At 42.4% G+C, this 25093-nt stretch overlaps 1 protein-coding gene across 2 annotated transcripts; it reads right to left on the bottom strand.

Moving 5' to 3' along the window:
- Positions 1-1046: 1046 nt before the first annotated feature.
- On the bottom strand, positions 1047-22153 carry LOC132985911 (dual specificity testis-specific protein kinase 2-like). Of its 2 annotated transcripts, none has more exons than XM_061052932.1 (11): positions 21934-22153; positions 18018-18877; positions 9130-9251; positions 8684-8732; positions 7412-7558; positions 6256-6338; positions 5610-5700; positions 4993-5076; positions 4176-4262; positions 3537-3630; positions 1047-2281 (listed from the first exon to the last, which is right to left on the bottom strand). In XM_061052932.1, the coding sequence occupies exons 2-11, from the start codon at positions 18222-18224 to the stop codon at positions 1047-1049; spliced, it is 2199 nt and encodes a 732-aa protein (XP_060908915.1). In that variant the 5' UTR covers positions 18225-18877; positions 21934-22153. The 2 variants fall into 2 exon arrangements, with proteins under 2 accessions (XP_060908915.1, XP_060908914.1); XM_061052931.1 differs by having other exon boundaries at positions 21992-22153.
- Positions 22154-25093: the final 2940 nt, after the last annotated feature.

The raw sequence follows: 25093 nt of genomic DNA, 5'->3' as shown, positions 1-25093 counted from the left end.
TCAGTGTTTCCCCTAGGTTTACAGCGTTGGGGGGTGGGGGGGGGGGGGGGGGGGGACACGCCGACATGCCGACACAAACACCTGAAGGAATCTTGGTGTTCATGCGTTACTTTTAATGACAGCTGTCCTTTTCTATCGGAAAGGTATCCTTAAATGACTTCTTTCCCTGATTTCCGACTCTATCCACTATCATATCCCTACAATAAAGGCACAAAAAGCCCAAAAATAAATCTTAAAAAAAAAATAAAAAAAAACGTTCAAGGTTTGGGGGGGGGGAGTTGGGGGGCGGGCCGCCCCCTAATATAATGGTAGGGGAAACACTGATGATTTCAATCATCAGTTAAAAAGAGCCAGAGCCAACTCACATTTTGTCAGTCGAATCTCAATGCAGAAACAACAGCATGGCAGATTGTAAACTTTACACAGACTTTCAGTGTCATTTTCAACAGACAGTAGCTGAGTGATCCGCAGATTATCCTCCTTCCCAAAACAATCTGACCCTCTTCAAAAGCATCTGTGTTTATCTGAGCTGAACTTGAGCTCTCTAGCTGCAGCAAGTCATTCATCTGCTTGAGCGATAAAGTTGAAAATTGATGGCTACCTTACCTGCGAAACAAATAATGTAGAAGACTGGAAATGGTCTAATATCCTTTTATGGTGAAACTTTGATATATGTAAACATGAGACTCGAGTCGAACTCTGTATGTAAAGCCAAATTTGATTCGCCTGACAAAATTCTGAGTCGGTTACTGCTTTAGTTTAAACCTGTCTTGTTGAAGTGTTCATAGTCTGCCTTCAATCCCTCTTACTTCAAACTGCTGTGTTCGTTAGTGTCACTGTGATATTTTTGTGATTAAATCCTCAACCCCTCCACGGTGGCACTCAATCAACAACAACTACTGCGTGCTGTAACTGCGCTGGATTAACAACACACCTTATTCGCTGGGGTCAGTATTAGGTTCTCAGTATTAGCAAAGCAACATTTGGAGTTGCTCCGTTGTCCATCAACATTATGTGCTGGTGCACGTCATGCCCTCTGAGGAGGCTTATGTCTGGGCCTCTGGCAGGGACCGGCTTGGCTCACATGTGACAGAGGGTCCGGCTACTACGAGTCCGTTCGAGCTGCGACAGAGTAGAGCTTTGGTTGCTGTGGCTGCTGCTGTTGTTGATGAAGCGCTGCCACCAGTTATGGTACCATTGAGGTTCCGGAAGGGGCGCTGCCGTGGTAACGAAGCCCTTCGACGGGGGGTAGGCACGGCAGCTAAACCACGGAGGCACACCGAGGGGAAACTCAGACCCACCAGACAGCAGCCAGGACAGGAAATTACCTCATCCGGCTCAGAGGGGCCACTGGCCTCCGAGGAGAGGACTTGGGCTTGGCTGTAACCATTTGAGCACCCACCTCCACCCCACTGCACCTGCTGGCCAATCACAGCAGCGGAGCCGTTGTTGTTGTCCAGTCGTGGCAGAGGAGGCAAAGAGGGTGGTCCGTTGGAAATGGGAAGTCGCCAGCCATTGGTCCGTAACAAGGAGGAGGAAGTGGAGGTGAGCAGGGCTCTACCAAGTGTAGATTCCAAGGCTCCCTCTGCTGGCTCTGGAGACTTGGTACAGTCCATAGGTTCTGTTAGACATACACTCTCCTCATCTTCCTCTTCCTCCTCTAACCGTTCGAGAGACACCGTCTCCAACCCGACAGAAGAACCTGAATCCTGTCCCACCCCACCCCCCTCCTTTAACAACTCTCTCTTCTCGGTTACCTTTAGGGGGTCTACCTGCACCCTTTCATCCCTCTCTGATGTTTTCTTCCTCATGCTGTAATCCTCATCTTCTCCTGTCCTTCCTGTAACGACTCCCACTCTGACGGCCTCAAACTTTTCCTCCTCCATACGCCCTGTGTCTCTTGGCAAGGCTACAGTCCGGCTGAGCTCAGGGGTACAGGGGAGCGACTGGCATCTCCTCGGCGGTGCTCTCGACCCTGGCATCCCTCTGAGGAGGTGGGGGGAGGCACAAGGGTCGCGGAGCGCCGGGAGGGTGAAAGTCAGGGAGATGACAGACTTGCTGGGCGTGTCTAAGAGTTTACACCTCCCCCCGTTTAGGTCCTGTCGGAGGGAGAAGGGGTTGACCCGCGCTGGGGTCCCAAGGAGAGGATGGGTCAGTGTTGTTGGAGGTAACATGTCTGACTGACTCCTTGCCAAGCCACCAAGACGGTGCTGGCTGCGGTCACCGGGTTGACCAGGAGAGCTGAGGCGCCGGTATGGACTGACATTTACTGCCACAAGTTCTGCATGAGAAAGACAAGGGAAAGAAATGTAAGTTTGTTAAGACGTTAGCTCTACTAAGGCAAAAGATCAGCTGAAACAATAAAGGCCTCCGAATGTCCCTTCATTGAGGGGAACTCCACAGTTTTGATCCTTTTTACATGATTGGTCTCTGAAGGAATAACATGTACAAATGTTCAAGCCTGAAGCAACACGACTGAATATTTAAGTATGGATTTAGCCGAATTTAAGTACAGTCCCTAAAATTATTTTTTTTGCATCTCAGAAATAACAACAACATCCACAGTAGCATGATTGACTCCATTGTCTGCACAAGTCATGAACAAACATCTCCCTGTTGATGATGCGAGTGGTTGCCATGGTTGCTTCTTCTTCTTCCTAAATGCGAAAGCAGGCCAGCGCGGAAGAGGGCACGGTATACAAAACCATTGTGCCTAATGTTAAAACGCTCTTACCCCCAATTCACACATACTCCGTGCGCGCCGCGGACCGTCAGCGCCGCACACTACGTTGTACTTAGCAGCCACTCTAGTCAATCATTGTGTTCACACAGGGCGCGCTGCGGTCCATCTCCGGCGCGTGCCACCGACGGCACTACGCTCTGCTCCGTTTCAAATACGCAGCGAGTCTATTTTCGCCGGAGTACGCTGCAGGCACACGTCAAGCTGGACAGAATATGACAGCCCAGACAGGAAGTCAGACAAGGAAACGCACAGAACATCCGGTCAATTTCAAAATAAAACACAATATACGGACTCGCGATTGTATTCTTCATCACTTTATCAACATTACGTCAAAACAGGAACCGAATGAACAACAATGCATCCTCAGAAAGACAAAGCAACATGTTGTTTGCATGTTTTTCTCTTTATTTCCACGGGATCTTGTAGTTCTCCTGTGATGTGTCATGGGTGCGCTCTGCTGCGCTGACGTCCCAGAAAACGGATCCAGTGTGAATGGGCGCGAGCCGTCCGACGGAGCAAAACCGTGGCGCGCACGGAATATGTGTGAATTGGGGGTTAGTGTACCTAAAGTACTGTGAGTGTTAAACCCCAAGGATTACGTTACAGCCATTACCATGAAGCCCTGTTTCATGGCTGCATGCTAAAGCAATCAGCTGGAGCAATTTTAAAAAAAATAACATCTTTTGCGCTTACACAAAATGAAAAACATAATTAATCGGGTGCAGGTTAAGAAAAAACCTCATAACCCTTAATGTTTAATATCCAAAGAGGAGATTGGGGTCAGTGTATTTACCGAGTGCGATGGGCTTCTCTGCGTCTTCTTCTTGCTCTATGCTCTCCAGTGTGAAGACGATGTCGGAGAAGGAGGGACGCCTCTCTGCACTCATCTGAAGGCACAACAAACCAAAAAAGGAATGGTATAGTTATGATGACAAATGTGAATCTTAACATCAATTAAACTCGGGCTGTTATAGCACTGCCAGGTTGTAAACAAAGGTCGCTTTTCTACCCAGACTAACCTGACTTTTTTGCAACTTTTTGGAACTTCTTTTCGCAGGGGTTTTCTTAATTCTGTTGTTTGTGTTTTTTGAAATTGGACTTTTGGAAGTCAAGCACAAAAATTCCAATGTACCTTTCCTGTAACTATGCAGATGGCAATAAACATCTAATCTAAGCCCTACCCTTGGAGCAGGGACTTATTGGGAGGGGAAGAGTAAAAGTAAGAGTTTGTCTCCTCCTTCTGAATCACACTAACATGTTCTGGGTTTCCCCAGAAAGTCCCTGCAGCTAAAGAAACATTGTCTCTGAGTGGTTAAAAAGCCTTGTGTGGTATCAGAGTACATATGAAAGTGAAAACACTTACAGTAATGCACTGCCTGACCTTGAGTGTGTGTGTGTGTGTGTGTGTGTGTGTGTGTGTGTGTACACTTACATTACAACAGGTGACAGCGAGGCTAAAGAACACAGGAGGACAATCCCCAACCAAGTTCTCAAAAGCACCCACATCTAGACCAAAGTCCTGCAAGGAAACACACACACAAGCTGCTGTCACACGTGCAAAAATACAGAAAAATTAGGTATGCTGGTTTTAGAGGACTATTTCCTGCTAGCCTGATAGGAACATTTTTGTGAAGATGTGAGGAGCCAACCGAGAACACAGCAGAAAATGCGAGCTGGAGGGGGTGATGATGAATTGTGAAGCCTCATAAACTTTTTTTGCTCACCAGTATGTTATTTTCATCGTTCAATTGATGCTGTTAATATGTTAAACTAATGTAGAAATAAAGGCAAAAAAACGGCCATTATTAGGACAGACTCTGTTGACTTAAGCCTGGCTCAGACTGCAGGATAATTGGCCTGATTTAAGGCCCCGACTCCATCATTATCTTCCCATTTTATCTTGTAGTGTGAGTTGTATAAAGATACAATCTTAAAAACCCCCATCTGATCAAACATCGTCCAATTTATATCCAACATGTTTGATATTTAGGACTTAAAATTGTGACGATTACATCATGAAAGGGTCTGGCAGAAGTCGTGTGAGACTACAATAACCGCGAGAAACAACAGAAATAAGTGTAAAGCAGAAGTGACCAGCGGAAGGGCGAAACCCGCACAGGTGCGCCGGACAATGTATGCATTTGACAGTTACAACCTTACCTGCAGCTCTTGCTGAATCACAGACAATCCACTGATACTAGTGTTCATGGCTCTGTAAGATAACATCTAAAACTCAGTTTGCACCTCACCTCTGTCCTCGGTAAGAAGTCTGGATCAGCTTCAATCCGTGCGATGATCTCACAGAGGATGATGCCGTACGCAAACACGTCCACCTGAGCAGGGTTGGAGGAGTGCATGTCAGCAAGGGAAATTCATTTAAAAACAGTTTACCTACATGGATTTTGCATGCCATACATACAACTAATTTAATATGGCAGAAAAGTAACGGTAAATAGTAAATGGACTTGTATAGCGCTTTTCTAGTCTTTTGGCTGCACAAAATGCTTTTACACTGCAGGTCACACCTACACATCCACACACTGATGGTAAAGTCTGCTATTTAAAGTGTCCATCAGAAGAAACTAATCCATTCATACACATTTACACCGACGATGAACTTGAGGTTAAGTGTCTTGCCCAAAGGGACACTTCGACATGTGGCTGCAGGAGAGACCCGACCTTCCGGTTGACAGAGGCCCGACTCTACCACTGAACCACTGCCGCCCCAGTTAAGTTTGAATTTGTATCTTACCTGAGCCCACGTCTGTGTGGTTCTGTAAAGAGCCTGACAGCTTATGGAACACCATGCTGTGTACAGTCTAAATGAAACTTTCTCATCATTTCAAGAGTAAGAAAGCAGGTTCACCTTCTCATCGTACAGCTCTCCTCTCAGGACTTCAGGAGCCATCCAGTAGGGGGAACCCACGATGGCCAGAGGCTGCTTCTCCACACAGTCACTGCAAAGAGACAGAGGAAGAGTCCGTGGAGTAAACATCTCTACACTCGAGAGGGATTTTCTGTGGGATCCTGTCACGATTTCAACGTTTCAAATGTTCACCAAAGACTAAAAGTAGAATATATTCTATAATAAAATGCAATCTAATAACAAAAACTCCTGCATTATGTCAAAGACCAAAAGGTCCAAAAGACCGGAATGAAAACTGGTTCTGTGCAGTTTTTCATTCACATACAGTATAATAATGAATATGTTTATTCTAGAGGGTGTTTCATTTGCTAATCTCAAACATTACAGGTATGTTTTAATTATTAGCTCTCAAGCTCCCAAAGTGAGCGGAAGTGATGACGTTCATATTACATAGTCAGGGCGAGCGCCTTGCTCGTGTGAAACTGCTTCACGCTGTTTTCTTCTCTTTCGTTGTTTTGTAAGCGAGCAGTAACTGGGAGCCAGTGGAGGCTCATCCATTTGTCTTTGTGTTCTAAGTGATTGTTGTAACTCGAAAACTAGAAGAAGAAAAAAATGCTGTAAGTTTTTTTCATTTCCTCCCACTGACCTGTAATCAGGGATCTTCTCCGCCAGGCCAAAGTCTCCCACCACAGCCGTGAACACGCCGTTATCACAGCGGACCAGACAGTTCTGCAGAGGGAGCGATAACGTGAATCTCTCAGGTGCCAAAGCAGCAGCACAAAACGAACGGAACTTTTGTTCGATTTGCATTGTTTTAATAATCACATAAAAGTGAAACACAATTGCAAACAGTTACGCGGACGGCTGTCTGTCTGCTCATCTCTCTCTTTCTGTATCTCAGCACGAGTCTGTCTGCTTCTGCTCGAGGTTAGGGTTTTACCTCACATTTTACTTTCCTGAATGTTGACAAAGTGTTTGCTCGTGTTGGATTAATGTCTGTTCTCTGTAAATAATATGACAAAGAGTACCGTCTCAACCTGTTTTATTCGGTACAGAGTACAGAGAATCAGTTATGATTTTGAGTTACGCAAACTATTTAAATTGATTGATGTGGATTGTAAAACAGATTTTGTTTTTACAACCTTCAACTTTCTTTTGTGCAGATTTCACTTCTACTTTTCTCTCTCATGTTCTCAGATATTACCATAGACTACATTAGTATGAAGACATTTTCTTAACAGCACTTGGAGCTGCATTTCAAACATTACTAGACAAATACTGCCACCTTGTGGTATGATTAAGTCACTGTTCACCAGCATTCAACATACAAACCTTAAGGGTGAATTGATGAGCTTAAGACACAACAATGCTTTTCAAAACAACTGGCCTTCTCTGAATATAAAATACACACTGTTTTGGGGCGCTGGTGGTGTAGTTGTTAGTTTGTGCGCCCCATGTACAGAGTCTGTAGTCCTTGAAGCCAGCGGCCCGGGTTCAAATCCGACCTGTGGCTCCTTTCCCGCACGTCATTGCTCTCTCTCCCTGAATCTGACTCTATCCATCGTCCTGTCTCTCCATTAAAGGCGTAAAAAGCCCAAATATCGATCTTTAAAATACACACTGTTTCACCGTTGACTAATCAGCAAGTCTGAGTATACACCCACAATCCTTTGCAAAATGCTTTCTGCCTCAGTCGATTTCCTCTAACCTGTGAGATCATGATTAAAATCAAACTGTAACTTTCCCGCCCCCTTGTCAAGTTAACTCATGCAGGCCTCCTGATCCGCTTGGCTGCTCCGTACCTTGGAGGTGAGGTCTCTGTGGAAGATGCCCTTGCTGTGCAGGTACTTCAGCCCTCGGGCGATGTCCAGAGACAGACCCATCCTGACACCCCACGACAGGTACAGATCGCTGTCCAACAGCTGCTCCAGGTTCCCTCCGTTTATGTACTGCAGAGAGAGAAGAGAGAGAGGGCGAGTCAGCTCATGTTTACTGCAAGAAGTTTTTACATTTACGACATTCTGACCTTTTTTTTTTATTTGAACATATTGAGGCATCAAATAGTTCTTGTGTACCGCGTTTTAAGAAAAGTAAAGCTAATTTTCAAATATAGATTCACTCTTTGCAAACTTCTTTTGTTTAAAGCAAATTTGGGATGTTCCTAGCATCGAACTAACTGCCTAGTCGATCAAACGGAAATTTTTAATTCAGATTAACCAACTCAGCTAAGGGTCAGAAAACACCCTGAAAACAACCAAAAAATTTTCTGCGGGTAAATAAAATAAAAACTAAATAATGCAATTTAGTTTGCTGAGTGTGGCTGACGCTAGCAGTGCGAGCACTGCCTCCCTTCACGTTAACCTCCACATGTCTGTGATGTGGTTACACCGTCCTCATTCATGAACGGCCTGCTCTGATCTCCACCTCAGCGGCAAGGAAATGTGGACAACAGGAACAAGAGGAATACAAAGGAGAAATCCTTCCTGCATATTATCCCATATGCACTTTTGTAAAGCGTCTCGAGATAACACTTGTTATGAATTGGCGCTCTACAAATAATGATTGATTGATTGATTGACATTGTTCTGGTTGAAAAGACAGTTTAACATGACACAGCTTACATATGTTTTTATCTCAATTTACTTGATCAGAATTCTGCCAAACCATGCTGCTCCCACAAGATGCTATCAGTTCTATGAGCATGTTTACATCTTGGTGGTAGAGCGAGAGCAGGCCCATTAAACAGAGCTACAGCCCCGACTAGTGACAGAAGTTTGCGTTACAGCTTCAGCATCAAAGCGCAACATGTAAAAATATAAACAACTTGTCATAACCACGGGCAATTCTGGTGGCAACAATTAACCATTTAGTTGCCCAATCATACACACCCTTAAGGCAGATACATCTGCTGAGTGACATCTCAAATAATTTTGCCATCAGTTGCTTCAGTTATTGTGTCAACCGTCAGTGTAGTCACAGCTATATGGCACAGGGACGTTTATTAAAAAAAAGAAGAGAGGGATCAGGTTCACAGGACAACATTTAAAAAGGAGAGATGTGAGTGACGGTCTTACCTCAGTCAGAGCGTGGAGCTGACCTTCATGCACACAAACCCCGAGAAACCTGAGGAGAGGCACACATGGGCAAAACAATCCCAAGTTATAGAGGTTAACACAACCAGAAATTAATTAATTAATTCAAGAATGCATGCTCACTATTAATGGGTAAGGATACAGTGTTTTAGAAAAGTGATGAAGTGTCACAAACATAAGATAAGGATGCTGAAGTGAATCAATATTTAACTATCTTTAATTTTTTTTAAATGTTCTATCTTAAGGACTTCAGCATTATCAGCATACTCTTCACTGACAGCAAAATGTACATTTTATACAGAGACAAATCAATCTTCCGGACGGCTGTTTCTCCGTCTGTCTTAATAAGTCATCTACAGCCCCTTTCAGACGGCTTTTTCTCAAAAGTGCCATAACTAAGCTCATTAAAGTTCACCATAATGACTTACCTGAGTATGTTGGGATGGCAAAGCCTGTTCATGAGCTGCACTTCTCGAAGCATGTTAGCTTTGTTGCTGGCCAGCGTGTTCATCTTCAGAGCCATCACCTGCCCTGTGATCCGATGCTGCACCTGGAAAACATCCAGAGGAGGTTTGATATGAGGGAGAGAGTCACACTGAGGGAGCAGGTGAGGTCGCTTTTCAGTTGAAGTAAAACTGAGCTAGCTGTTCCTGCTGACACGTTGTTTTTGCATATGTGTGATTTATCTGACAGCAAATAAACATACTTTGTGCTTTAGTTCATTTCACTTTAACAGCAGATCACGAATGCAGGTTTTAAACAGTAAGCTGGCAGAATGTAAACAGGCTTGTCGACACGTTTTTAATCTGTGAACTTGACACACTCTCACACTCCTGATCTTACAAAAGATTTCACAGGAAAATTGGAGATTCAGTAAAAATTAATGCACGTCTTGTATCAAACAGAATGAAAAAATCTGCAAAGTACTTTGAGTTTGAGCTTCCACCTACGAGCTGAACCTACAGGTGAAGCTAATCAGACAGATGTCAGCGGGGAACCACATCAACAAAGTCGGCAGGGCACTGTTTTGGAGGATATGAATCACCACGGACCTGTGTATGAAACTAAACCGAGTCAAGAGTCAACAATGTGGAAGACTCCGGTCTAAAGGATGTCCTCAGGTCAGAATGTTGTGAACAGTCATATGCCTTAGAATCACAGGGATCAATAGTTTGACGCATACAGGACCCGTATGAAACAGAGAAAGGGATCATGGACGTCAGTGAGTCATTCTGCCGTTTGAGCTCATGAACTATCTTTGTCTGAGAAATGATAAGAGAGTAAACAATCTCGACAACAGCCAGGTTTTTATTGACCCCATAATCAATACTCACAAATGATCCCCTGTAAGGTTATATGTGCTGCTGCCAGCGATGTGTAAAGCATCAACCTTACTGTTTTGGACGCACAGTGATGTTAATCTGTTACTACATCTCACACTCTCATTGTCACTGAGAAGCAGACAAAAAGATGCTCTGTAGATCTGAGCTGTCAGGACGGAGAGCAGCAGCAACAGCAGGCCGAGGTGGACAAAACAATCCATTCAGTGTCTGGACCTGCAGGTTCATGAGTGTGTGTGTGTGTGTGCGCGTTTACATGTGCATGAGTGTGGGTGTATTAATAGCGTTGGACTAATAGGCTTTCTGGATTTCCCATCACTCCTCCTGATCTGCACAAATCCACAGAGCCATTACCGAGGCCTCAGAGACACACACGCGCCGACACACTGCGCAGAATTTACTAAAGACAGAAGGTTAGGAGGAATAAAAACCAGAACAAACTAAGTCCAAAGTGAATTCTGATTCATATTATTTATAGGGGCTACTTTGGGGGTTTAAGGGTCTTCAGCTGGTGATTAGAAAAAATGCAGGTTCAAGACACTTCTGCATTGGTTTCACATTTTAATCAGTTGTCTTTTAAAACCATATCTAGCTTTGAAACTAAAACGTTTTTCGTGTTTATGCTGTAGACTCGCTGGGCGTCAGACCTATTGCATACATGTAGGACAAAACCAACTCACTTTTTATAATCATTCATCTGGAGGCTCTCACCCTCTCAACTTGTCGAAAACTCAGCAAACAAGTCCCCTTATAGCTTAATGTAAACGTGCTTTGACTACAATTGTTCTCTCCAGTAACTCATTGATTGATTGATTGAACAGAAATTGGAATTGCATGCAAGCATAAAGCGATCCTCTGATTCAATCAATGACTACATCTTTGTACTTTTAAATATTTTCTAGTATGTCAACGCAGACCGTCTCTGACACCCACGATCAACTCAACACTATCCACAGGTTTCTCCCAACCATGACCATGCAAAGCTAGGCCATGTCACATGCTGGCCTGAGTGTTTGCTCAGGGTGAGGGTTAATACTAAGTGGACTGCACATACCTCTGTTCTTATCTGAAAAAGTCGAAGCTGTTGTACAAGTTCACGCCCAGAGACGCAGACATCAGAAACCAGAGGAGAGGTGCTTGGTGTGAAAGTACTTCGGAGAACATTGTGTACTGAAGCTTTTAATGTTGTTACACCTTTTGAAGGTGCGGTTTAGAATAAAACTAATGTCCACAAAAAGAGATCCTCGCGTGTTTACCTTTCCCATCTGCAAATAAACAGAGCTTCTATAAAACACTAAAATCAGCTGTGTATTCCTTCTGTTTCTTACTCACGGGTAAGGGAGCTGACCTTAGATAAGGGACATCCATTGCATTCCATCACCCACTTTTACTGTTAGCAATCTAAGGTTAGCATTTAGCTCAAAACACTGCTGATAGCTGTGTTCTTAGGTTAGTTCTGATCAGGGCTGTCGATGCGTTATATTGGCCTGCTCTTCCCGCTCTACTACCCAGATGTAAACAAGCACAGTGAACAGACAGCATCTCGTAGGAGCAGCGTGGTTTTCAGTATTTTGATGTAGAAATTCAGATTGAGACTTAAATAGAGGATGGAACAGGGTTTCCTCTAGTGCTGGGCCATCCAGTACGGCAAATAACAAAAAAGTGGCTCCAAAAAATGGCTTACAAAAATTTAAGAAGTTGATGGCCAAAATGCAAAACTCAAGGGTTCAAACGTTGGATCAGAAACCATTTAGTGATGTCATCATGGTTTGTCCACTTACACAGTCATTGTTTAAAAAGCATAACTTTGTCTAGGTTTAAGCCTATCATCCTTGCTTCTGTGACACTTTTGGGCTCCGAAACCAAAACATTTTGGAATAAAACTATATAACTAAACCCTGCTCACCTTGTTGTTCTAACTGCTCTCGTGCAGTTCTGCACTTCTGACATTCTGCATTTCATGACTCTACTTCTGCCTACGACTGAATATATTGTTGGAGTGATTCCTGTGTGTGATGAGCCCTATCAGCTTTGTTTGAGGCTGTATACTCAGGCACGCACATGCTCAGTGTGCATGAACGTTCATGTGACCTGTGTTTTCAGGTCTGTTAGAATGGACGGAGATTAGCTCTGAAACGATGCTAAATCGCTCGTCTGGACGGAGGTGTGCGAGTAATCTACTTAGGATGATTGGAGGACAGGTCCCACTTTTCAGACTGTCTCCGCACAAGCAGGCAACATGCACACACACTCACACACACACACACGCATATACACTGTCTGTTCAAAACACAGCTTACATGCAGCACTGAACACACACACGTTAACTACATGTATGACCAACATGGCACAGATGTAATGCACAAACACGTGACATGTGTATCACATATGCATTTTTAGGTATATTTATATAAATTATGCAGAAATCTAATGAAAAAGTAAAGATGTTCAAGTTCTATAAGGAGTCATCCATGTTACACTCAGCCTGTGCATTATGCATCATGAACCCACTGAAGTCATGTTTTCCTCCTGTTTCATCAGTTCCATCAAAAAGTCACACATTCTTCCTTAAAGAGCCCATATCATGCCCTTTTTGGGGTTCGTATATTTAATCTATGTTCCTACTTTTGTACGTTCACCATAGCTAAAGTCCGAAATAAGTGTCTGTTTTCATGTACTGCTTCTCCTTGCTCCCTCTACACTCTGAGTCCGTCAGCTGCACTCTGCTGTGCCCACACTGTTAGACCCCATGTGGGCCAAGTCTGCTCTGATTGGTCTGCCGATCCGCTCTGTTGTTCTTGGTCAGTTGCTCAGCATGGTTCTCGGAAATGTCCCGCCTCTTTTACCATATTAGGAATGCAGCCACTGGCTCCGTCCGAGGGTAGCATAAACATTAGCACCTTAGCACTACTGTGCTACCGCAGGCTACGGCATATTGTGGGCGTGCTACAGAAGTTAACGGGCGTGCATCATGAGCTGCAGGGCTTGCCACAACGAGCCAATGGGCTTAGATCAGTGATCTCACACTGACAATGACGTCGGACTGACAAATTTTTATCGAGGGCAGCTAGAACCGAGTGTTACATGCGGCTAATGCTACAGCTAACAGGAGGACGTAGGAGAAGCCGAGTTTCCGCAGACTTTGAATTTTTGCAAATAGATGTGCCTAAACATGCACAGGACACTTGGAAAACACACTAAAGAGCATATAAAACCAGAAAAAGCATAATATGGGACCTTTAAAAGGAAGAATGTGTGACTTTTTGATCCAGTAGATGTTGCCCTTCATGCTCCAACATGAAACTAAAACAAACTGCTGTTTGGCGACACCTCCGCTATTCTGAAGCCTCTGCTCTCCTCCAGCCTCACGCCTCCAACTCACATTCCCATGGAGGAGTTATGAATTGGAGCGACCATAATCTCCTGTATCCTGCATTGTTGTGTTAGCATGCTAATGTTAGCACTCTTTAGTTAGCTCGTAGCTTCATATTGAACATAAATTGACACAGAATGATCTAAAAACTCTCTAAAAATTCAAATAATCAGTGAGTATGTTTTTCTTCTCTCTAGTCTTTGACTGAAACAGCTTTTATACACAAGGGGAGGAGCCGGCCGTCCCGTCCATGTAAACACGGCTCTGACAACCACACAGCCTAGGGGACTCGAGCTTCTCACTCACTGTAGACAGTCATGACTTAGAGAGACATTCACACAGGATAGACTTGATTTATGATATATTTATGTGTAAAATGACGGCAATTCTTCCGTTAAATATCAGACTTCTTTCACCTGCGCTTACTGTACTATGAAAGTTGTTTCACTGCACTTCCAGTTCCCTCTGTAGTGACCTTAGGGTGTTTATAAATTGCTCTATTTTCTCTCATTACTTTATTCAAGAGAAGTCCACAATGTAAGCGTAAAAACAATGCAAAGAAATCCTGTCCTGGCTTAAGTGGCATTTGGTAGTCTCATACACACAAAATAACAAATAAGTAAAGATGAACTAGTCAGTGATTGAAGCATTACCGTCTTTGAGGATTGTTTGTTTAAATATTTTGCCCAACAGTCTGAAGGTAGGAAGAGCTTACCTACTTCCAACAATCTCATTATTCTGTATGTAAGTGTCACAACCTACTCCCACTCACTCGAGGTGAATTCCCCTGATTGTATCTTAAGGCGTTCTCACATCAGCTCACTCAGACTTTCTGCAGAAAACATACTAGCGCGGCTGGAAGGGGAAACTCCAAATAAAGACTGAGAGAAAAATGTGGGTTTTTTGCATTCACACATACAGCTCCTCCTGCAATAAGTGAGTTGCATGAGTTGCAAATGTTATCTGCATGTGTGAAATCCCTATGAGGATCTGCAGACAACAACAAGCAGCAACAGTGAAAAACAAAGACACAAAGCTCTGCTCTGTAGTCAAACAGCAGCTTTTCTTAATGGGATTGAGCCGCTCAGCTGCAGGGGGAAGTGATGCAGGTGGGGGGGCCATTAACTAGTCAAGATTAGTCTACCACCTTCCTGCCCGCTGGGAATTCAGATCAACAACAACACTGCATCAAAGAGAACAAGCGGATGCTTTGGCTTTAGGAAGTGTTGCTACGAGTACACACGTAGTGTCCGGGTGAGCTGCACACATCTGAATCTGTTCACTCCGACTTTATGAGCACTTTCATTCCTGCCAGTCCGCTGTAAAAGTCAGTCAGTGAGAAGTCGGGGTGAGTCTGTGTGAATGCAGCTGGTACAACGTAGGGAAATCCGATGGAAATGAGCGATGACATCACTCACTTTGAACAGAGTTTGTACTCTTTCCTGCTCGCCTCTGCTGTCTGTATGGTCGTGTTTGTGTTGTGCACACATCCTTAATATCAACACAAGCTGGAGACCTTACTGAACAAACCTTCGCCTTCTGCATGCTCTACCCAAATTAGGAATATGATGTGATACGATGCCATACAATATGATAAAATACAAAGCCACAGGATATGAAACGAAATCCAAATTGATTAGACATGAAATTATTAAAAACGATACTACAATAGGTTGGGATACGATGCAATGCCATACTATGATATGTGACACAATAGGATTCAAAATGAAATGCTACAATGTGGTATGATTTTACACCACAGGATAAGATACGATGACATAATTTGAAGTAAAGAAGGCGATATTATTTTTTGAAAAATGTCAAAGTATGTTCAAAGTATGATTTCAATCTTTTGGAGAAAGCTAGTGTGTCTCGTCAAACATTTAGTTCCACACACAGATACTGGCATGGATCTGCATTTTACTGGTTACCACAGATTTGAGACAAACTTTACCACAGACAGATATTGCATGAAGTTACTGAACCAAATGATACGATAAGCTTTATTGTCACCTTTGTGAAATTTGTCTTGGACTCAAGTGCTGTACACATTTAGCTTCAGGGTTTCTTAGAACCACATCCAGTTCCAGAAACACTTCTGCTGAGTTTGAGGACTGAGCTCAAGTAAAGATAATTAACCCTGGTGAGCAGATGGCTTAGTGGCTGGTGCGGGCGCTCCAAGTGCAGAGGCTGTAGTCCTATGAGCATGATATCTGGGTTCAAATCTGACCTGTGGCTTCTTACCTGCATATCATTCCCATCTCTCACTCTCACATTCCCTGATTTCTGACTCTATCCACTTTCCTGTCTCTACAATAAAAGCATAAACAGCCGAAAAATAACCTTACATTTTTTAAAAGATCTTTTATACCGTAAGTAATTTTAAAGTATCAAAGTGCCTGAGATGGAGTCATTTGGTTTCAAAGAGAGTGTACATGAAATCCTCACATATTAGCACATTGCTATGTTGACATTTTACTTGTGTCTGAAGCAGGGCTAAACAAGTCATGTTTATCTAATTAAATATTTCCTTCATTTAAGCCGTCTGTAAATCATTGGAGCGTAAGTTACAATGATGTGTAGATACAAACAAAAAGGCACAATTTGAACAAACCCAGATGAGATGATTTTCAGAAAAACAGCTGCACACTGTGGTGAAGTGGATGTTCAATGTGACCTCTCTGCCTCTCATCTTTGCTGATGCATGCAAAAGGAAAACTTGTCATTTATCAAACGACCCCCTGATATCACATTAGTGCAGCCGTTCACATGCAGAGTCTGTGTATCTGCTTCTTGTAGACATGTATGTGATGCATAACTCACCTTCTGGTTCAGGTGTTAAGTGGGAAGAATAGATTAAAACTACTTAAAAAATAAACATTATTATTAACTATACGTCTGTATAGGGATAGCAAACTGCATTTTTCTGGCATCATTTTCTATACTTTTTTATATATTGTAATATATTTTTGCAGAAAAACACAATTGATTTGATTTTGATTGTGACCCCCTGATCTGAATATCAGTTTGAACTATGTTGGCAGGAAAGAGTCAGCGCATTCAAACAGAATTTTGTAACATTGTTATGGTCCTTAGTATGAAAACAAGATGAGCCTGCATCCTAAATCATAAATTCTAATTCTAATCAAATCTGTCTGCTCGTCTCCCGGGCTGTTTGGTTTTTCTAAACAGCGTTCTATCAGTGTGAGTGTATCTGTGCACTTTGCTGTGGAGTCCTGTGGTTCCGTGACTCTGCCTGAGTTGTTGCACCTGCTCCCGATCATCTCTGCCCACCTGCAAGCTTTCTGACCCTGCATCTGGTTCCCACATGTCTTCTACCTTTCCCCTATAGGACTGTTTGCTAATACGGCCTTCTTACCCAGTGTTTCGCCTAGGTTTAGAGCTCTGGGGGGGGGCGGGGCTGCGAGTTGTTCCTGCAACTCCCGTTTCTGAGTGCACCTGAATGCATCTCTCATTGTCTGAGCACCCCTGAATGCAGCATGCTAACAGCACATCCCCTGAGTAACGGCAGAGAGAGAGACATACCTAGAAAAGTCAGAAGTCAACTAAGCCGACTACTTTATTTTCTGATGGTTCTTACAGACCTTTTATTATTGCGTGTGCGTCCGTCAGACACAACCACACACACCCAGGCCCCCGCTGGTGAGGGTGTACTCACCTGTGTGCACGCAAGTGTCTGTGTGTGTGTATGTGCGTGCATCGGGGCGAAACTCTGCCGTGCACGACACAGAGCAGAGGAGAATTGTAAACGCACGACCATGTAGAGACAGAAATGACATGCCGTCGTGTAAATAAGATAAATAACATAATTCTCTTTAAGTTTGTTTAATAAAAGGAGGCGGTCAAGACCTGTTCTATAGGGAAGGTATCCTTATGAGTTCTGTTGTGATCTGGCGCTATATAGAAAATAAAATGAACTTGACCATCAAGGGGGGCGTGGGGCGTTGGGTGGGCGGGCCGCCCCCCTAATATAATGGTAGGGGAAACACTGCCTGTTGCCAAACCTGCTGCTTCACGGACCCGGTTCCCTGTCAGCTGAGGCCTGAATTGTTACAGAGATTCTTACAGCTTCTATCCTATCTGTTGAACTGAACTGTGTTCAGTGTTTCCACTACCATTATATTAGGGGGGCGGCCTGCCCCCCTAACGCCCCCCTTGAAGGTCAAGTAAGTTTGCTTTTTTTTTAAATTTATTTTTGGTCTTTTTGTGCCTTTATTGTAGAAATAGGATAGTGGATAGAAATCAGGGAAATAAGTCATTTAAGGATACCTTTCCAATAGAAAAGGACAGCTGTCATTAAAAGTAACGCATGAACACCAAGATTCCTTCAAGTGTTTGTGTCGGTGTGTCGGCGTGTCGTTGTGTGTGTGTCCCCCACCCCCACCCCCCCAAAGCTGTAAACCTAGGGGAACCACTGGTGTCATTTATTATCTGTGTGATCCTGTACTGACTAAAGTGTAAGACGTTTCCTACAACACCATTGTTTACGTGTGTAATTGCCTCTCATTACCGCCCGTCACACTCAGAGGTTTCTTTAAACAACAGAGAGCTTTCAGTTTAGTCATTCAGCGAGGGCACATACCTTGAAGACCTCTGAGAAGAAGCCTGAACCGATCTTCTCACAGAAGAAGTCATCGATGCGAGCCAGACTGGAAACGGCGCTCCTCAGGGCTCGATATGAGGATGGGCGCATCCTGTTAGGGGCATGGATACTGTGGAGCGGCGGTTCGTCTGGGTCGCCGTGACCCTCCTCTGGATCACAGAGGCAGCACTCAGCATGGTAATCCATGGTGCTGGTATAGGCTGACCCAAGAGGTCTGTTAGACCGCAGCAGTCCGGATGCACGAGGTGACAGTGGCAGCCCCCATCATAGCTTCAGAATGATCCCAACGTCTCCCGTAAGTTATGTGGACGAGCTTTGACTTGAGGGTTTAACTTTTCCACAAAACTATCTGACTACACCTGCTGAACAGGTCCATTAAGGCTGCAGAAGACCTGAAGTTAGTTCACAAATACAGAAAAAAATGTATTCTACTCTAACGAGTCTCAATTCTTATTAGTTCAGCATCCTCTTGAAAATGTGAAGTAAAGGTGAAAAATGAAGTCCGACAATCCTCTCAGATTTGTTCATCCAATCAACCAAACTGCCCCTTAGCAAGACTCCAGGTTCAGACCAGCTCCAGGTTCAGACCAGCTGCAGGTGTGCTTCTACACGGCTCCCACGTCACAGGAATGTTTGGAAAGTCTCATAAATGAAACTGCCACGGAAGGTTTTAAGAATTCCTGCAGCCCTTGAACGCTTCCTCAGCATGGTGTCAGTACGTGAGGAGGCTCGGTTCCCTCCGTCATTGCGTTAGTGTGGAGGCTGGGATGACTGACGCTGCAGCTGCATGGCACCAGGGAGGGTAGGAGGGCTGTGCAGCCAGCTGCCATAAAGAGTCTCTGTGGAGGAATTACAGGACTGTGACATCATAAAAAAACACGATCTTTACAATATTATACAAGCAAGTAAAATATCACCAGTGTGTTATAGTGATTTAAGAGCCTTATCTGTGGGCCAAATGCTGACAGTGTGTACAGTAGCCATGAAGGGTAGTAGCCACCGGTAATCACCTCTTGGTTTAGTGATGGGAGTTTAAGCTTTTTTCAGTGAATCGGATCTTTTGGCTCAGATTTGCAATATGATCAAGATGATAACTCTTTTGTCTTCTCAACAGCTCCTCATTCAGTATTTTGAAATACAATCAAATTGAGCAACATTTAGACCTTGTTTGTCCAATGTAACACTTAAATTATTTATTATAACAAAACCAAGCTTTATAATTTCGAAACAACAATATTTTCACAACAACTTTTGTTTTGAAAAACCTTATCCTTATTATAAATAAGGTTTAGAAATTGGTCACATTCAAATTTTTCTCAAGAAAACGGTTTCATCGATTGAGATATGCGGTCATACGGATGTTTAGAATGTAAAATATGGAAAGGATCACTATCCTGGAGGCCAACTTAATGACACAATTAAAAATGACAACACAACACTGACATATTAATTTAACTATTTTGACATTTGAAAATATAAAATATTCCCTTTCAAGAGTATAATTTATTTATTACTGAGCAGGGTTTTTCCTGCATAGAGAATTCTTTGGCGCCCCCCAAAGAGGTTTTACCCAGCGCCAAAGGAAAATCATGAGCGCCAAAAGAAAAAAAAAAGACGATTCAAATTGCAAATCAAATCCTCTCTGAATGTATGTTAAAAATATCAATACATCAAACGACTGTAGAACAAGCAGAACATAAACTTAAATACGACATCTCTGACTTCTAGCAGTCATCTCCCCTCTCACCCATTTGCGGCTCACGCTGGATAGCCAGCTGATTGACTGGTCGTTTCTTTTGACTGGTTCCGGACGCTCCGCTGACACCCACAAGCGCTAAATGTGGGTTGATTTTAATTTCAAAGAGCAATCCACTTCATGGCGGTAAATATTTATCCCAACAGTCATGTTAAAACTATACTAAACCGCGTATGATGTAGCTGCGGCTACTTGTCCCTGCTCCTCTGCTGTCTGCAGACGGGTCATCGCGGGGGGCACGCCGAGACGCGACACACCAACATACATGGCTGCAAACGCACACACACACCGGAACGCCGACCACCGCATGCACCTGTTTACTTGTAGTGCAACTGTGCAACGGAACACGGTTGATCCGCTATCCGTATGGACCGAGTCGGTTCACTCCGTTCACTTCCACCGTGTCTGCTTTTATCAACAATCAATAACAATCGTAACGTCAGCCAGCTGTAGTCTGTGAACTTCTCCACAGACTGTCAAACAGCGCTGCGTTATAGCCAGCAAATATATTTTTATTATTTCTCAATTTCCTGATCTGATCAAATGATCCAAATTATCTGTGACTTAAATCTGTGATTATTTGACATATATACCTTAACTCAAATAAATGTACTTAAACAAATGTGTATGTAAAACGAAAACACAATTTAAAGGAAAAGAGCAGCCATCATAGGAAGAGGGTGAAATGCACTGAGGATGTGACCTTCCCTCTCCCAAGCATAATGATAATATTATTTATAAAATGGTCAGAAATAACAGGAAATGCACAGATTTCTGTCAAATAAGGTAATACAGACTTGTAAACTACACTGTTATACGCGAGTCGAACGTTTACTACAGCGCGTATAGTCACCCCCCAAAGGCCCATTCTGAGCCAGGAAAAACCCTGCTGAGAAAGAGAGGGGGAACCAACTCAACATGGGAAGTCTGACGGTGCTTGTCTTCAGATATTTATATAAAAATGTAATGTTTCCAGAAGACATTTAGCATGATGTAATAGGATTGCCCCTTTAAAAAGGTACAATATGTAGAATCTGATGACGTCGAGGCCAGCGGGGAATCATGGGAGCCCAAACTCGGCGTTGACGTAGTAAAGACGAACGGACGACACTGGCTTGAGAAAGAGAATATGTTTACCAACGATTTATACAAGTATAATTGACATGACGTTTTTATCACAGCAGCACAAAAACGTCATGTAAATTATACTTGGATACAACAGTATGGCAGCTTTCAGTTGCATTTCCTGATTCCTCATGTAGCGGTCTTTGACATAATATCCGATGTTTCCATGTAGGGCTGGGAATCTTTGAGTGTCTCACGATTCAATTCTTGGGGTCATGATTCGATTCAGGATCTATGTTCGATTCAAAATGATTCTGGATTCATGGATCTATGGATTAAAGTCTATATTTGAATTAGTACATACTTCAGGATCTACTCCAGTCATCTGTGAGACTGGCTGAATTTATTGCTGCTCCATTTGGCATTCTACTGACTTAAAGAGCTAGCCTTAGCACTTAGCAGGGAGTGACTGATTAGCAAAAAAAAAAAAAAAATTTGGGTAGTTTTAAATCGATTCAAAGTCTCAGAAGAGAAGACATAAAACGTTTTTTATCCCCACCCCTATTTCAACGTCAACCATAAACATTCTGTCTGTCAAGGTGGCTCATCATGTTACAACTATAAAATTAATAATTTCTCTGGCTTTGATGACTGTTGGAAATATTTGAGGAAATGTCAGTACTCAACTAAATAAATATATAACATAGGTTTAATCCAATATAAATACATTTAAATATTAAAACAATGTCATAATTGTACGTTTATAGCTTATTAATATTTCACGATCAAAAAAGGAATAAATTAAATAAAAGACTTCAGGATCCGGTTCTCATGCGGGAGTCGGTTCTTTGTACCGACGCGTTGACGAACAGCCCATCATCACTATCCTCTAACATCGACCGAACTGTTAGGCTTTAAATTAATTACAGGCCTCACTTACACATGATTTTAATTTATAAAAAAAAAAAAAATTACAATAAATATAAGATATCATAAAGAAATGCACGGGAGGCTGAATAAACCGGAGAATTAATCGTTAACATTTTCATTTTGAAAAAAAAAAATCTTCGATACCGTTAATAAATGCAGCTGAAGATGACAAGCGGGCAGAGAGACTCGGTCGGCGGGTTACCTCTCTCCTCACGTCGGTCTGGATGGAGGTCCGAGTGTCGGAGGTGAATTGTAGCCGGAGATATCACTTGGCAGCTCGGCGGTGTCTGCTGCTGATAATCCCGTCTGGATTCCTGCTTTACGAGCCGCTAGTTGGGACGGCTACCATAATGAAACAGCCCGGAGTCAAGCTCGCTGCTGCGATACGCACAACTTCCGGTACGACCCTTCACAATAAAAGCGTTTCAAACTGAACTGTCAATGTGTTCCTGTCTTAAATCCTGTCCTCTAAGTAAAAATAACCTAAGTTTAAAAAAAAAAAAAAAAAAAAAGATCCAGCAACACGTGTAGTATGAAGATAAACTTTATTTAGGCTACTTAATAATAAAGTTAATGGATTTCGTTTAAATTGCACATATATTTTTATCCCTGCAAGCAAAAAAGCTCATTTTTACAGCAGAAATTAATATGTTTACAACCTGATTCAAAAAACAAAAAAGGGTCTGATTAGCTCATGTCCTGATCAGCACACTCTGTACAGGGGTTGAATATTTGAATAACTCATCCATAAGAGTTATTGATTGACAGACAGCCGCAGTGTTTTTTATTTTTTATTTTTTTATTTAACCAGGTAAATTATCCATTGAGATCAGGATCTCTTTCACAAGGGTGACCTGGCCAAGAGGGCAGCAGCACACGTCATAAAAAGCATTACATGATAAAGAGAGAGTTTACAAACAATGCCTGTCGTTCAATTGACTGAAAGTTAGGGTGAGACAGGATTTCCAGCATGGAGACAGCCATTGATGAGCCTCCAGAGCCCCCTAAAGTGGCAGATGGGTGACGTCACTCAGGCTTCGTCCATTAATAATTACAGTCTGGAGAACCAGCGATTTTTTTCCTCACATAACGAGATGATAACTGAACCTCACGGTAAAACTGAGGGACATAAACAGTATGGATGAGTAAAGTAAAGAAAACTCTGCTCAAAACAGACAAAATGTTAGTGCTAGAATGTAATATTACGAATCTATAATCTTGTTCAGGTGAGTAATATATATTTTTTATGATTATTTCTGTATAATTTCACTTCGTTTCATCCCTTTAAGACTTTTATTTCTAAAGCACGGATGGACTTCTTGTGCATTGCTCTTTCTGACTCCGTGGAGCTTGACGCCTGCCTGACACACTTACGCCAGGGCCAACTGCGCGGCTCTGATTGGAGGAGACGAGAAGGCAAAGTCGAGCACTGACAGCTGATCTGGAGTCAGTCTCTCCTGATTGGAGGGTCACAAACCCTGAGGATAAAAACCGACCCAGGACCAGCTGGTGATCCGGAAGTGGAGCACGGACAATGACACACATTTTGCAACCTAAAATAAATAAATAAGCCGATAATTACATTAAAAATCCATATTAAATACTACTTTAACGAGCGGCTTGACTATTTCAACACCATGCATAAGAAAATAGAGATTATGTTAGAGAATTATTTAAAAACATACTTAAAGATAATCTTCATCCTCGTCTTCCTCCTCTTGTGTGCTACTGACATGATTTCCCTGCTCACGTTGGAGGAAGTGATGATGGAACTTTTTTGATCATTATTTATTTATTTCTCACATGAAGCTTCCCGGCTTTAACAATAAGACCTCACCATAACACAAAATTAACACATCTGCTTTGTCATTCATTTTAGCACAACACAAATATAACACAGAGAAAAGCTAATGCTGATATCAGATGGAAAAAACATATAGCCTATATTTTTCTTAAATTGGAAGTGAAAAGTGACGTCATGTTTGTCTTGAAGGCAGCAAGGATGACATCATTGTTCGATTACACCTGGAAGTGCAATACACCCCCATTAATTTTATTGACGTTATAATGTTGAGTCATAAACGGATCATACATCATAATTCATACAATGTAAAAAAGAATAAAAAGTAAAAAATTACATTTCTCAAGAGAAGAAAACGTGAGGACAATGTTTGGAAACAAAAACAAAAAGATAATTTTGCCACAGTGATCCGTTAAAGCCAGAGGATATAGATATAAATGCTACTTGTGTTTAACATAGAGACAAACACACACAGAAAACAAGAACTGACACAATAACAGAACAATTAAAAAACAGAGCATTTTTCTCTGTGTTGTAAGGCTTATGCAGACCACAAACAAAGGACTGGATGGGTTTTTCACAATATGTCCCCTTTAACATCTAATTTCTTACTGACAATTTGATTCTAACTATTTAATGAGAATTTAAGAAACATACTGCAGTTAAAATGTTACAAATATCTGAAATTAATTTTCTACAATGAAACTGATATGTCAAAATCATAGGATGTTTATATGATTTCTTAAATTGCACCTTATTGGACTACACAGGAGTAACCATTTCAGATTTCTGCCATACAAACACCAGCAAAAATTGTATCTGTAACAATAACAACAAATATTATTGAATTATTCAAAATGTCTTCAAATCTTTTCAAAGAACGTCAGAATCAAAGGACTGTTAGCGTGCAGATATCACAAATAGACTGATGATTACTGATTCACAGATCAGTGATTTCCTTTTACCTCGTGGAAGAACAAACACAGATATCTACCTTTGAATTTCAAAGAGCTGAAGGATGACGATCCAAATTAGTATTTGAGACATGTCTGATAAGCCACAATTAAAATATTTATTTTGGATGTGTAAAGTGAAAATAAAAATTTCTACAATCGTAATTTGAACGGTCAATATGGAATATCAGCATTTGGAGATCCATTTCTAACAATCAAAAAGGTCTTGAATGTTTCCTAAAGTTGGTCATACTGTAACTTCTTCTGTGGTAAATCCACAAAGGTAGACGATGAGCTCATACATCAAAAATCAACACAGCACCCCGTTGTACCCCAATTTTATTTTACGTCATCCTGTATGAGATCTTATTTTCATTTTCTTAGTGAGATCACTAAGCGCATTGGAGAACAAACTTTTCCGTTTGGACCCTGTAGTGTTTTCCATGTCGTCATAGTGACACCCCGGTGTGGCCGGGGTGGAGAGTATTTGGGGACACCAGTATTCTGGAAATGAGGAGCTGTCGGCCTGGACGGTATAAACAGAGATGAT

This window comes from Labrus mixtus, chromosome 2 (assembly GCF_963584025.1).
Source record: "Labrus mixtus chromosome 2, fLabMix1.1, whole genome shotgun sequence".
Lineage (NCBI taxonomy): Eukaryota > Metazoa > Chordata > Actinopteri > Labriformes > Labridae > Labrus > Labrus mixtus.
This window is presented reverse-complemented; position numbering and strand designations above follow the sequence as displayed.

Bases quoted from the DNA above. Each gene is read 5' to 3' on its own strand.
- LOC132985911 (XM_061052932.1), bottom strand. From the start codon at position 18,224: ATGGATTACCATGCTGAGTGCTGCCTCTGTGATCCAGAGGAGGGTCAC. The intron at 9,252-18,017 runs GTATGTGCCCTC...GATGTTTTCCAG, and splicing joins TCTTCTCAGAGGTCTTCAAG to GTGCAGCATCGGATCACAGG. The intron at 3,631-4,175 runs GTAAGTGTACAC...TTGTGCCTTCAG, and splicing joins TCGCTGTCACCTGTTGTAAT to ATGAGTGCAGAGAGGCGTCC.